The 14636-nt window shown below is 34.0% G+C and overlaps 2 protein-coding genes across 3 annotated transcripts; both read left to right on the top strand.

Annotated features, from left to right (window-relative positions):
- The first annotated feature begins 516 nt into the window (after positions 1-516).
- Positions 517-10789, top strand: MRE11 (DNA repair and meiosis protein (Mre11)). 2 transcript variants are annotated; one of them, XM_020368196.3, is made up of 20 exons: positions 522-894; positions 976-1066; positions 2522-2641; positions 2728-2796; positions 2893-2984; positions 3164-3266; positions 3348-3455; positions 3567-3629; positions 3794-3865; positions 4222-4299; positions 4665-4727; positions 4823-4883; positions 6911-6993; positions 7468-7581; positions 7771-7848; positions 8135-8206; positions 8332-8558; positions 9136-9253; positions 9465-9656; positions 10312-10789. In XM_020368196.3, the coding sequence occupies exons 1-20, from the start codon at positions 593-595 to the stop codon at positions 10342-10344; spliced, it is 2139 nt and encodes a 712-aa protein (XP_020223785.1). In that variant the 5' UTR covers positions 522-592; the 3' UTR covers positions 10345-10789. The 2 variants fall into 2 exon arrangements, with proteins under 2 accessions (XP_029128732.1, XP_020223785.1); XM_029272899.2 differs by lacking the exons at positions 9465-9656; positions 10312-10789 and having other exon boundaries at positions 517-894; positions 9098-9254.
- Positions 10790-12357: 1568 nt separating this feature from the next.
- LOC109806683 (chlorophyll a-b binding protein 13, chloroplastic) lies at positions 12358-14222 on the top strand. Its single transcript, XM_020369157.2, has 3 exons — positions 12358-12593; positions 12703-12864; positions 13585-14222. The coding sequence occupies exons 1-3, from the start codon at positions 12456-12458 to the stop codon at positions 14092-14094; spliced, it is 810 nt and encodes a 269-aa protein (XP_020224746.1). The 5' UTR covers positions 12358-12455; the 3' UTR covers positions 14095-14222.
- The last annotated feature ends 414 nt before the right edge of the window (positions 14223-14636 follow it).

Below are 14636 nucleotides of genomic sequence, written 5' to 3'. Positions count from 1 at the left end.
AAAATTTGATTTTCCTATTTTAATGTAAAAGTATTTACACCATCTATTTTAAAAATACATAATTAAATACATAATTTTGATTCTTATATCAATTTAATGTTCATTAATTATTAAATTTTAATAACGTTTTATATATATTACTAATTAAGTGACATAATATTTAATATTATAATATATAAAAATATTTTTTTTAAATAACATATAAAAATATTTTTATTTATATTTATTTTAATTTAATGACTAATTAATTTTTATTTTATTAATAAATTTTATTTATATATTTTTTTAGTTTTCTTATCTCATTATATTATATCACTAAATGTTACATTTTTTAAACTCGAGTGAATGTTAAAGCTTAATTATTAATATATGAAGATCAAAATTTGTTATTTTAAAAATTAAAAATTAAAATTTTTTATTTTAAAATACTAGAATAGGAAAATAGCTAAGAAAAAAAAAAGGTCCCGCCCATTCTGACAAAACTCTGGAGCCAATACGACGACGTTCGGTTCCTGCACCCAAATTTCTTCACCGAGTCACTAACACACACACACACACACTGTGCAATTCGTTCTTCTCTTTGAACTCATCGATGGAGGACGCCGACGCCGCGAACACGCTCCGCGTTCTGGTGGCCACCGACTGCCACCTCGGGTACATGGAGAAGGACGAGGTGCGCCGCCACGACTCGTTCCACGCCTTCGAGGAGATTTGCGCCATCGCCGAGCGCCAACGCGTGGACTTCGTGCTCCTCGGCGGCGACCTCTTCCACGAGAACAAGCCCTCGCGGTCAACGCTGGTCAAGGCCATCGAGATTCTCCGTCGCTACTGCCTCAACGACCGCCCCGTCCCCTTCCAAGTCGTCAGCGACCAGACGCTTAATTTCCAGAACACGTCAGTTTCTTTCTCCTTCGCTGCTAGTTTCGCCTCTCTCATACGCATTTTCGTTGTTAGGGTTTGTTGCTTGTTCCGCAGGTTTGGTCACGTGAACTACGAGGATCCTCACTTCAATGTTGGTTTGCCTGTGTTTACCATTCATGGAAATCATGACGATCCTGCTGGCGTGGTATGTGTCGTGGCTTATCTGTACTTTTGGACTTGCTTTTGGTTGTGTTTTGTTTTGACTTGGTTTATTTATTTGTTTGTTTGTTCGTTGCTGCTGCATTTAGAATGTCTTCTGTTCGATTAAGAAGGAAGTTGATATACTAACGATATATTGTATTTCGCGGGGTTTTTCTATGTGTTTATTGGAAATGATTGATTGTTTTGAAAGTAGGCTCGTTTGAATGTTGGTGTAATTTGGTGGTTGGAAATTGAATTACGTTTTGGTTTTGCTTGCAACATTGGTTCTATTATTTTCTCACTGTTCAGAGTTTCGGCTGGATGAAATGGACTTTGAATAGCTGGGGTTTGGAAGGGGGATGCGTGTTATATAGGCTGAGGACTTGAAGAGATCATCAAATGTTGGTTTATGTGTCTTGAATGACCATGACTTGGTTTATATATTTTACTTGGCGGTTGGTTGTGGGTTAATGATTTCCCATGTGGACTTGGAGAATACTAGTGTATTTTTTTTTTCTGGTTATAGCTCTACACGAGCAATCAGTACTAGTACCTGGACAATTATTCATTTAAGAATGATTAGAATTGTTGGTCTTGTACTTTGCATTGTGGCAAGCTAAATTCAGAATATGATTGAAAAATGTGTTGCTTAGACTTGCAGAACATTTCTGAAGAATGCGTGTATGGCCAAAGTAGAGCTTATAAAAGGCTTGGACTATTATCACCTCATGAGCTACCTTTAAGGGTTGAGTTAGGTTTAGTCCAAATTCACGATGGTATTAGAGCCTATCATAAATTTGATATTGGGCCACCCTCAATTGCCAAAAAATCCACCTGACTTGTGGCTTTCCTGGTGCAATCTATTTAGCCATTCAAGTTTCCCAATGCAGTATAAAAAAAATCAGTCCCACAATCTCCACACTTGATTTCTAATCTTGAACGTGAGAGGTGTGTGTTGAGATCTCACTTCAACTACAAAAATGGCCAAAGTATAACTTAATAAGATTTGAGCAATCATCAGCTCCTGAGCTAGCTTTTGGAGTTGAATTAAGCCTGGTCCATATTAGTGTGTAAATATTGTTTTTACCTTTTAATTCTGTTTACACAATATTGAATTAAGCCTGGTCCATATTAATGTGTAAATATTAAAAGTTAAAAACAATATTTACACACTAATAGTCCAAATTTAAGACGTCTAAATTGTAACACCGGAAGATCTTATTTTACATTTTTTCAAGAAGCAATTTGCATGGTCTGTATGCTAATTGGGTTTTCTACTGACATATCTGATAAAAAAAATTCAATTAAATATGAAAGAAACTGATCCCCCCTCCTTTTAATTTAGCTAGATTTATAGTTGACAAGAATAGTATTTTGTTTACGGTCTACCTAATTATATATTGTTTACTGCAAGCTAAACTACTGCAAATATGTTTTCTTTGTTGAATGATTGTGACAGGACAACCTTTCTGTAGTTGATATTCTCTCGGCATGTAATCTAGTCAACTACTTTGGGAAAACAGTTCTTGGGGGTTCTGGTGTTGGTCAGATCACTCTCCACCCTATTCTTATCAAGAAGGTCAGTGATTGAAAGGATAAGCTGTTTCAGAGAAAACTGGACTAGTTAAAAGTCTCTTACTGAGGCTGTATTTTTGTGAATTGCAGGGTTCAACAGCTGTAGCTCTGTATGGTCTGGGAAACATTAGAGATGAAAGGCTTAATAGGATGTTTCAAGTATGCTACTGTAAAAAATTGGTTTCAAGCAGTTCATCCATTTAAGTGCACTCCCATCTGGATGTGGTATGTCATTTATTTTATATTTATTTTCAGACGCCACATGCTGTGCAATGGATGCGACCTGAATCTCAGGAAGGGTGTCAAGTGTCAGATTGGTTCAACATTCTTGTACTTCATCAGAACAGGTTATGTCTTATTGTTTTGGGGGGTTGCATTTAATACTGCTTGTAAATGAAGAGGTCTTGATTATCCTGAAATCCAAATTTGACTTGGAAATTATTGATCATGCAAATGATGTACAGCATCTACGTTTTAAATTTTAATCTACATGATGATTGATCTTGTTTTCAATAATTGAATGTAGGGTAAAAACAAATCCGAAAAATGCAATAAATGAGCACTTCTTGCCACGCTTCCTAGACTTCATTGTGTGGGGCCATGAGCATGAATGTTTGGTTGACCCACAGGTGTACTGATTAAACTTCTCTTAAATTGGCCTAGATAGACATGTGTTTTGGAAAATTAATATGGATTTTAATTTTCTCCAGGAAGTTCCAGGGATGGGATTTCACATTTCGCAACCAGGCTCATCAGTTGCAACATCACTTATTGATGGGGAATCAAAGCCGAAGCATGTACTTCTTCTAGAAATTAAGGTTGTCTACTTGTTGATGTAATGAGAGTCTAAATGTTTCTTTCCTGGTAGCATACCAGCTATTGTCATTTTTATAGTTTTACTAAGTTATTGAACAAATTGTTCCTGACAGGGAAATCAATATCGCCCAACTAAGATACCTTTGGTGTCTGTGCGGCCTTTTGAGTATACTGAGGTGAGGTAAATACTAATATTATTTTGTTTTTCCTTTGTAATTATTTATTATGTGCAAATTTACATTTCTCACTGCTATTTGAAGCAAAATTGAATCGATTGAGTGTTCGACATTTGAAGCCATCTCATGTTTCTTCAATAATCATTCAAATCTTCATAATGCAGGTAATACTAAAAGACGAGCCAGATATTGATCCTAATGATCAAAGTTCTATACTTGAACACCTAGACAAAGTGGTATGTATGTTTCTTAATATTGGATGATTTTTTTTCTTTTTCCATATTATTTGCTGTGTTCTTTTTGGTTGCTTACAAACTTATGGGAGAGACCTACCACCTAGGTGTCCTTTGACCAAAGTCTTCCTCTTCGGTATTAGTTCTTCATAGTGTGCTTTTTTATTTTATTTTTTATTTTAAAGAAAATTGTTCTTATTCAGTTGTGATAAAAATTGGCTACTCTGCTTTAGAAATCTGCTTTGGGACCATAGTGAAATTTGTATTGGAACTTGACTGTAATTTTCTAAAATTATTTTTGTGCATGGGTTCTGGTCAAATGTATAGCAACTGTGTTTTGATAATAGAAAATGATTCAGGTTGGGAAACTGATAGAAAAGTCTAGCAAGAAGGCTGTCAATAGAAAAGAACTCAAGCTCCCACTAATACGTGTAAAGGTAATTTCTGTATACTGTAACTTCTGAATTTCATGTCTAGATTGGATGGCACTTTTATTTTGGTTTTCACCTAGCTGGAAGATAATTCTGCAACTTGTTGCTTCTACAGTCTTATTGGTTTTGATCTTACATATTTCTTCTAGAAAACACAGTGATTTTCATAATAATATTAAACCAACTAAACTCTGTTCTTGTTGCATGGAGTCAGACTCCCAATGCCATCAAAATACATAGGTTTATTATGAATTTTTAATTTTTATTTGAACGTATGATCAGTCTATTGGCTATGATGGACATCTAGTTGCCTTGGATATTACATGATGTTTTCTGGCTTGGACTTAACTTCTCTACAATGTAAATTATAGGTAGATTACTCTGGATTTATGACTATAAATCCTCAAAGATTTGGGCAGAAATATGTTGGGAAGGTAATTTCTATCTGTCCCTCTTCCTGAATTAGTGTGCTAATGCTGATTTTGCTTGAGGATTCTTTTCTACTGTTGATTAGTGATCGTTATACTAGGTTGCAAACCCTCAAGACATTCTCATTTTCTCAAAGGCTACAAAAAGGGCCAAGGTTGAAGGTAATTTGAGTTATTTTTATTTACCTTTCTTTATCGATTCAGTTGATATCAACATTATTTGCCAATTACAAAATTCAATGCAGGCATATGTTATTAGTTCTCTTATTGACGAGGAAGGTATATTTATATTTTTCTTTTACATTGTAGAGTATGTTTCTCGTTAGTTTTATCCAGTTATTTCTTCTCTTTTTGAAAAATTTATTTTAGCCCTTCCACTCCCACCTTTGATACCATTACTTCAACAGCATTACATGGCCCCTTGTAATCTGTTTTGAGCAGTATCAGTTGGCCCTGACTATTTGCATAATATCTGTAATACTGCATAATAAAAAATTAATACTGCATATTAATTGCACATGCTTTTTAGTATCCCAAATCAGAATAATAAAAACCTTGGATGAACCACACCCAAAAAGCTAGATGTTGTACTTGGGAGAGCCCCAAGCCATAAGCCCCACACTAGAATCCCGTACTTCCAATGTAGGACTCAAGTCTCATACTTTGCAATTAGATCCTAATATCTCACCACACTATGTAGCCTTGACATCCCTGTGAATTGGCTGTGCACTAACCCTTTAACTAGTTCTGAGTGAACATTGCAATGTCAATATCACCACCCATGCCACTCATAAGAGATATGGTTAAAAACTTTTATATCACTTGACAAGAACCTTCGGAGAATTACACCATAAAAGTTAGTTGTTATAGTTGGAGAACTCAAAGCTTTATAAACCTTACACTTGAATCCTGTATTTCCAATATGGGATTCAAGTTCCATAACTTGCAATTGGATCTTATCACGAAACTTGCAAGATTCAAATTGTTTACTTTACAAGGTTATCAATAAGACGATAATGGATAGTGGTCTATGGCGGTAATTCAAAAATCCGTTATAAACATATGGCAGAAGACTTGGTGACAAACAAATAATAATATACATACACAAAAATAAAACTGCAAAAAATAAATTACAAACAGAAAAAATTATTTAAAAACAAAAAAATATCAACTTAAATAGTTAAATTTTAAAAAACAAAGTAGAATAAAAGATAAAGAACAAAATACTATTTTCAATGTTTCAACAAAATAGAAACTCAAACCAAACCCAACATGAAGGAGATGAAGAAGAGGAATAGAAGAATAAAAGACGAATAATAAGAACTCAAATAGAACAAAATAGATGAAGAATCATTGGATAGAAGAGGAAGAAGTAGAAAAGAAAAATAAGGAATAAAAAACACTAAAAAAAACAGAACCTGTTTGAACCTCAATCCAAGGTTTGCCAGAGTGAGGGGCCATTGCGGTTCAGGTCGCAGGAGTTGAACGAAGGTTCAGAGAACCCTAGGGCAGCAGCAACGTTCAGGGTTGGGAGCAATAGTGTTCTGCATTCAGGGTACAAGTGTTTTGGATTTTTCTTTAAAATGGGTTGGGTTTGGGTTAGAAACTCTAAAATGTTTTTTTTTTAATAAAAAGGCACCATATCCACCATGACTGTTGTAAACCTTTACGGCGTGATGGCCGTGGCGGATGCCGCCATAAAATGCCAAATAATGGATGACGAATGGTGAGTTGGTTAGAGACCATTATGCTATTCCATTATAAGGGAGTTATACCAGTTATTTGATAACATTGTTACTTTACAAAAGCAATGGCGAGTGCGAAATCAACCTTTGCAAGATATTTATAGTTCTCAAATGCTTTAATACCTATGTATGTTTAAACATTAGTTTGATTTGCCTGAGTTACTCCACATTTCAATTGGTTTTCTTATGATTAGAAATTTAGAATCAGCTTAGGGAGATATTGCAGGAATTGTGTTCTCTTGGTTGTATGGCCATACTTAGAATCATGTGCAAGACTTATGCAATCTTTGTTAGAAGTATGAAAAATCACTAGTTGTCCAAGTGACATTTATTTATTTATTGGTTTAGTCATGTTAGATAATTTGAAAAACAGTGATAATATCATTTTTCAACTAAAAACTTGTGGGAATAAGGCTAGTTTTCCCTGCTTTTTTTATTTTGTAGGAAAAATTGATGATTCAGAACGGCTTCGTCCAGAAGAATTAAATCAACAGAACATAGAGGCTTTGGTTGCTGAAAATAATCTGGTATTAATCACTTGATTACTTTATTCCTTTCAGTCTTTCTGTTTATGGATTTTATAGAATCTTCTTGTTTTTACAACAAATGGCCGCATAGATTCATATCATATTTGTGACTTGCTGACTGTGTCATGTGTATTATATATTCACAATGTAACTTAAATTTTTCTGGAAATACTCAAAGGTTACTATGTCTTTCATCAATAAAGGATGCAATTAAAAAATATAATCATTAGAAACAAAAAAGATCACTCCAGTCCCTGTTCATATTTGTTCATGTAATTTGCAACTTCATGAAAGTTCTAATTTCTCAGTTTATAGTTTGTTTCACTAGTTGTATATTTTGACCAGATGACTTTAATAGTAACTGAAATTCTTGACTTTCTTGAGCTTTCATTGAAAAGGAATATGAAAATAGAAGCAATGTTAGTTCAGTTTATTTTTATATTTCAATTTATCTAACTTTTAATGGTTTTGCAGAAAATGGAGATATTGCCAGTTAATGATTTGGATATTGCATTGCAAAATTTTGTGAACAAGGATGAAAAAATGGCATTTTACTCTTGTGTACAATACAATATTGAGGAAACACGAGTGAGTATTCTTTATTGCATTTATCTGCCATGTCCATTTTTCTTTTATGTTTCTATGTTTGAACATCTGGTCCATATTGTATTCAACAGCCTATTAAGATCGAATACATTGCCTCTGCATATTCTATTATGTTTTCATGTTGATGTCATAGTTATTCCTCTTTCTTTGATGACTTTCATGCGAGTGCAGAATAAAATTGCTAAGGATTCAGATATTGTTAAGTTTGATGTGGAAGATTTAATTGTCAAAGTTGGAGAATGCTTGGAGGTTAGAATCTTCATCGTTGTTGTTCATTGCCTTGTGGGAAAGCCTCACTTTTTCTGGGGCTTTCATAAAATAGCATTATACTAGTAGGCGTATAATCTATGCACAACAGTCTCCTGTGTCCTTTCACTCCTTTGGACCTCTGTTGATCAGAATTTTGTTTGCAATATTTTCAATCATTGGGGCCTTCATATTTCTTACATGTTGCCATGTGATGACAATTGTTTGATAGATGGAACATACATTCGACTTTCATGAATGACTCTGTTGGTTCTCTCTCTTGTTTTAGGATCGTGTCAAGGAACGTTCTGTACGCTCTAAGGAACCCACACAACTTACTGCTGGTGCTCAACCATGGAAGGTAAACCCTACATGCTTAAGATACTTACTATTGAAATAATGATGGAAAAGCAGTATTTGCACTGATAATATAATTATCTGTGGCCTTTCTTCATTTGTTCTTATCTGCTCTCTAATTCTGTATAGGATTTTCAAGGCAGAAGCACTGCTGGAACTCAAAATGCAGTTACCTTTAGTGATGATGAAGATGCCATGCCAGTATCTAGCTCAAAGCCAAGTACTAGAGGTCGGAAAGGATCCTCTGGTGCGTCTCAAACTACAACCAGAGGAAGGGGTAGGGGAAGAGGCAGGGGTTCCAGCACCATGAAGCAGACAACACTTGATGGAGCTTTAGGGTTTCGCCCTTCTCAAAGGTTGTTTTTCTTGCTGATAAATCATTTAGTAGCTTTTTTGAGTTCTTTGCAGCAAAGTAAAATCCAGAACAGACATGAAATCATGACTAAAAATTTTCTCAATATATGTGTATTTGTATTTATTTTATGACACTTTCTAATTTAATAAACTTGTCTTTAGAGCAAAATATCCCCTTGTAACTTGTTGGTGACCAATGGACATGTGACCCCAGGGCCACTGTCATAAATTTGTCACTGAAACTTGGTCTCTCATTTTGTTAAAAACTAGAAAAATAAGTACATGATCAGCCATAGCAGAGTTATTAGCTCCAACCCTGTCCCTCAGATTATTTATTTTCTCTATAGGAGCCAAGATTCTGATATCTTGACATTCTGACTTAAGATTTGCTCCATGCATCCCTGTTGCTGCATGTTTGTTGGCCAATGTGGACAAGGTGTTTTTTAGTACAGGCATGAAAATAATTTAAAGAAGGATTAGTTTTCCCCATTGATGGGTTTATGAAGTGACTTTAATATTCTATTGATGATGCTGTGGACAGGTATTACTATTGATCACGATTCCATTGACTTAATGCAGGTCTGCATCAGTTACTGTAGCAACTGCCATCCGAAGTGGTGCTGATGAGGATAATCCGGCTTCTGCTTTAAGTGATGATGCCAATAAAAATGCTGTTGAAGAGATCGATGATAGTTCGGTATATATCAAGCTACCCTTGTATTGTATTCCCTTGTTTGTAATAACTTTAAATATGAAGTGTTGATTAGGATCTTTGATTGAGTGCTTGCCAGTCTGATACCTGCAGTTTTATGCATGCTATGAATTGTAATTTTTCACTGAAGCATCCCTGACAATTTGACATGCTAAAAAATTAGTAAGTTGAATCTGCTGCATCTTATATTGTACAGGAAAATGAATCCAATCAACCAGGACGGAAGAGGGCTGCTACAAAGGGAAGAGGTAGAGGATCTACAAAGTCTTCTAAACGTGGAAGGAAATCAGATAACTCTTCAATCCATAGAATGCTCATGAACAATGATGATGACGATGATGACGATGATGATGACATTAGAAAGAGATTAAATAAGTCTCAACCTCGGGTTTGTATCCCCTTTTGTTTCTTCACTTGTTTCTGATAGGATATATAATACCATTTCCCATTCAAAATATTTGTTTGAATAAATGGTGATCCATAGTGCCCTTTTATATTCTTTTACTCGGTCAATACTCTTCATGCTACACATATTACTCCTAGGAATTAGAGCAGAAGGTTTCTGCAACTGGTATTAGCAAACCAAAAAAATTCTGGGGATATTTTTTATATCAAATTAATTAATTCGCCTCCAATATGAATTTAATTAGATGTTAAAATTACTTGAAGGGAATTGATCAGTAAATTGGGATCTGTTTGGATAAATTTGGAGAAAATAAGAAATAAAAATGAAGACATTTTTTCTTAAGTTAAATTAACATCTCCATAAGTTAGAAGTTAGCTTTTAGAAGTTATTTCATTTTTATTTTTATTTTCTTCTCCTATAAATACATACGAAGAAGTTCATCCAAACATATCCTTAGAGGCGTGCCATTTTTTAGTTCAACCATGTTGCTAGGCAAACGTTCATCTCTGTGATGTAGTTCTAGTGATACAACTGTGGTTGATATTGGAAATTTCTTTTTCTACAATGTGCTTTCTGATTTGTAACATTCTAATAGTTGTGCAATTTTGTGGGACTAAGCCCCTTCTCTTGTTTCTAGGTTACTAAAAGCTATGGAGCTCTAAGAAGGTGAACAGTGGGTTATATGTGATGTTTTCTACAGGCCTTGATGACAAGACAAATAATGTCATTAGGTTACATTGTATAGAAAAAAAACATTGCGTCTCCAACTAATTTAACGTCTTGCCTTAGATTCGAAGCTCAGCAGAATGCAGTTGAGTAATGTTATGTGTGGGCCTGGTTTATGAAGACAAACGAACCCAGTTACTTTATGGGTTCTACAGCCTTCCAAGTTTCAACCAGGTTGTGTTATGCTGAATACATTATCTGCTAATTTTTCTTTCTTTATAGGCACTATGAAGCCATTCAATTTGGCGCTAGTGATTGATGTAATATGTGAAATAGGAAGTGAAGTAGTAGGAGCATCTGATTACTTTCTTCAGTTAACATAATTACACAAACGTGTGTACTAAGCAAAGCATGATTTAATTATATAATGGCCAAAAACAATTAGGTGAGACTCTTTGATATGGCTCGTTAAGATGTTTTTCGTTGGAGTCTATTAATTTAGTAAATTTTAAGATTCAAGTTGGGTAGATGGAATCAAGGAATGTTTGATGTTCTGTGATAGCAAGGTGCTTGAGCTAAAATGAAAATTTTCGTTTTATGGGACTCGATGTTAGGTAATAGAGTCAAATTGCCAACAAGGATATAATTAGGTAGCTTTTTTTTTTTCATATAGGAGAAAAATAAAAATAAAAAATAAAATTAGCTTCTTCTGAAGCTATAACTTTTACAAAAGTCCATTTATAAGAGTCTTTTTATATTAGGCACACTAAAGTTAATGTGTAACTTATGTGATGATGTTAAGAATGTTACATTAGATAAATATTGATAGTCATAAAAAAAAAAAAAAAAAAAAACGTTGAGGTTAGATATGTCACTGACAGTAGGAGTGACTACTATTGGGGAAAATGCGGTAAATGAAATTATACTTAAGAATTAAGATGGTTTGAAAGGTAAACAAACTTCTGCTAGAAGGGTCCATAGGGTGTCTAATAACTAAATAATTACAAATAGAGGAAGCTCGAGAAAAACCCTTACTAAATTCATTAGAAAAGGATTTTTAGTATTGCTAAAGATTTGGTTTTTTCTAGTCTATTTTACGTAGGTGAAAAACTTCAGCCACTATTGTTGTAATTAAATAATATATTAATTTAACTAATATTTGAAGCTAACCAAGAAAACAATGTATCAAAATTTGGTTAGCTAATATTTTACGTACGCTGTAGTATGTTCTCGTGAAGTTAAATGATGTCCGACTGAAAATACGGAAAAAGCTTAATTTCATAAATTATTTTTAACATATTTAAATTCAATTTTTAAATAGTGAATTTAATCTGTGGCTCTGTGCTGTACATAGGAGAGGTCAGAGTATCAATTTAACATTGGGATAGCAGTTTCTCACCACTGGTTTGCAAGTATATGGTATGTTGACTTTGCAAAAATTGTACACACAAATCTCTGCTGTGGCTAAGGGATTGTTACAATTATACACATATACTTGTTATTTACAAAATTATTTAATCGCTTGCTCGCAGAAAACAATAATTTTTACATTAAAAAATTTTCGTGGTGTTAAAGATGATATGTAGAATTAACCAAATAATTAAACCATGGCTTTACCGATACGTGTCAGATAAACAACATATACAAAATATTACTATTTGATAATGATGCCACTGGTGAATTTATTCTCGAGTTTTGATTTATTTTCTAAAACATTAACGGTCTTAAAGATATTTGATAAGGAATAATATACGATAGAACTTTTAGATCTAAGGTGGGTGTGCCATCCTAATTCCAAATATAAGTTTTTGTTTTAAAAAAAAAATAGTTGGTATACATATAGAAACAAATGATTTGATGGACAAAGATAAAATGTGGATAAAAAGATGTGAGTAAGAGATACATAAAATCCTTTAGAGCCTTCTCATTGGTTGCTCCAAACCACATCATCAGCACCACCAACTCACACTCTTGCATTGCTAACCACAAATCCCTCTGATTCTCTTTCCCTACATATGATGTTACATGCAACTCTTCTACATATTTCCATAAGCCAATTGTTATCTTATTTTTTTTGAAGTAAGTTGAGGTTTGAAACCTAGGAAGTTGGAAGTGATGGCAGGAACATTGATGGCAGCTACAACAAGCTCTGGCACTGTTCTTAAGCCAACCCCTTTCCTTGGCCAAGGCAAGGGTGCCAATGCCAACCCTCTTAGGGATGTTGTCTCCATGGGAACTGGGAAATACACCATGGTACTCTTCATTTTCCAAATATCCCCTTTTTCTTCATTCTATGTCTCACTTTTACAAAATATTTATGGTCTTATTGGGTTTGCTTGTGTGTTGTGAACATGCATTGCAGGGGAATGAATTGTGGTATGGACCAGACAGAGTGAAGTACTTGGGACCCTTTTCAGCTCAGACCCCTTCATACTTGAAAGGAGAATTTCCAGGGGATTATGGATGGGACACTGCTGGCTTATCTGCTGACCCAGAAGCATTTGCCAAGAACAGGGCTCTTGAGGTTAGTTACTTGGCTTCTCTTTCTCATTATCTTCCCTTTCAAAAGATTCTTCAAACTAACTAATTGCAGAAAGATCTAAGTAATTTTACTTTAAATTATTCTTAAGTTTCCAACCATGCATGACCTTTTGTGTGTTTGGGTTTGTGTTTGCAAAAGAATATTTGGATTTATGTTTAAATATTTTAATCCTAGAAGCAAATTAGCCTTAAAGAAAAGTATAAACCTTTTACTTAACACTAATTCACAATCCATTTTAGATATAAAATCAGTTTTTCAATGCTTAATATATGAATATTTACTTCAAATCACGTTAGTTTAGATAATCAAACATCTATTGTCTAATAAAGTGAGAAAAGTTTAACTAAATCTCTTAAAATAAATTTTGTAAAGTTAAATTAGATTTAAATTTATATTTTAAAATAATATTAGAATTATTCTAAATTCTTCGAAAGTTTAAATTGAATATTTAAGTAAAATAACTTTTATTTTATAAATTAATTTTATAGTATTGAGTTTGATTTATAAGACACACTAAGAATTTTCTTAATTTTTATGATGGGCTTGTATCATTTCTCATAACGAGAGCAATAATGGAGCAAATTTTTTTGTTGACTAGTCTTAATTTGTTAAATAAGGAGGTATCATATTCATACATGTAAGTGTCATAATTTGAAAAGAAGGATTAGTGAATTTTTTCCCTAAATTGTTATGTGGAATAAGGTGATCCATGGGCGTTGGGCCATGCTTGGAGCACTAGGATGCATCACCCCAGAAGTCCTTGAGAAGTGGGTGAGAGTGGACTTCAAGGAGCCAGTGTGGTTCAAAGCTGGAGCCCAAATATTCTCAGAAGGTGGGCTTGACTACTTGGGGAACCCAAACCTTGTCCATGCACAAAGCATCCTGGCGGTGCTGGGCTTCCAAGTTGTTCTGATGGGCCTTGTTGAAGGGTTCCGCATCAATGGGCTTGATGGAGTGGGAGAGGGCAACAACCTCTACCCTGGGGGCCAGTACTTTGACCCACTGGGCCTTGCTGATGACCCTGCCACTTTTGCTGAGCTAAAAGTCAAGGAGATCAAGAATGGAAGGTTGGCCATGTTCTCTATGTTTGGTTTCTTTGTTCAGGCCATTGTCACCGGAAAAGGCCCATTGGAGAATCTTTTGGACCACCTTGACAACCCTGTGGCCAACAATGCTTGGGTCTATGCCACTAAGTTTGTGCCCGGTTCTTAAATGTATCCATAATCCATCCCTTGTTGTGATTTATGTGTAGATTATGATCATAATAATTGTCGGATTAGTGTACTTCTTAAGGACTAAGGTTCATTTTAAACCTGGGATATCCCATGTTTGTTGATCTAGTTTTGTCTAAAGCAACCTATGGGAATTTTATGTTAATTCTATTAACCGAAGAATAAGACTCATTAAATGAGACATAATACTCATGCTAGTCAGATTTATAAATTTCACTTAATAAAAAATATATTTTAGATTTAAGATAAATACTTTATATTACAGTAAAAAATTATTTTTAATTATTAATAACTTATTATAAAAAGAAATAAAATTTAATTTATAAATAAATATGATAAAAAATTAATTAAATAAAAAATTATAAAAATCATTAAAATTACTCTTATAAAAAAATGTTCTTAAAAATAACTATTTATATTTAATATACAATATATAAGGTTGATATTTTTCAAAGAATATCCAAACAAAATTAAGCCTACCACAAAGAAAGAGGGCAATTTCGAAGTGGAATGCAACTTATT

This window comes from Cajanus cajan, chromosome 10, assembly GCF_000230855.2.
Source record: "Cajanus cajan strain Asha chromosome 10, NIPB_CcT2T_4, whole genome shotgun sequence".
In the NCBI taxonomy this organism is placed as follows: domain Eukaryota; kingdom Viridiplantae; phylum Streptophyta; class Magnoliopsida; order Fabales; family Fabaceae; genus Cajanus; species Cajanus cajan.
Note: the sequence above shows the minus strand (reverse complement) of the source record. Positions and strands in the feature narration are given on the sequence as shown.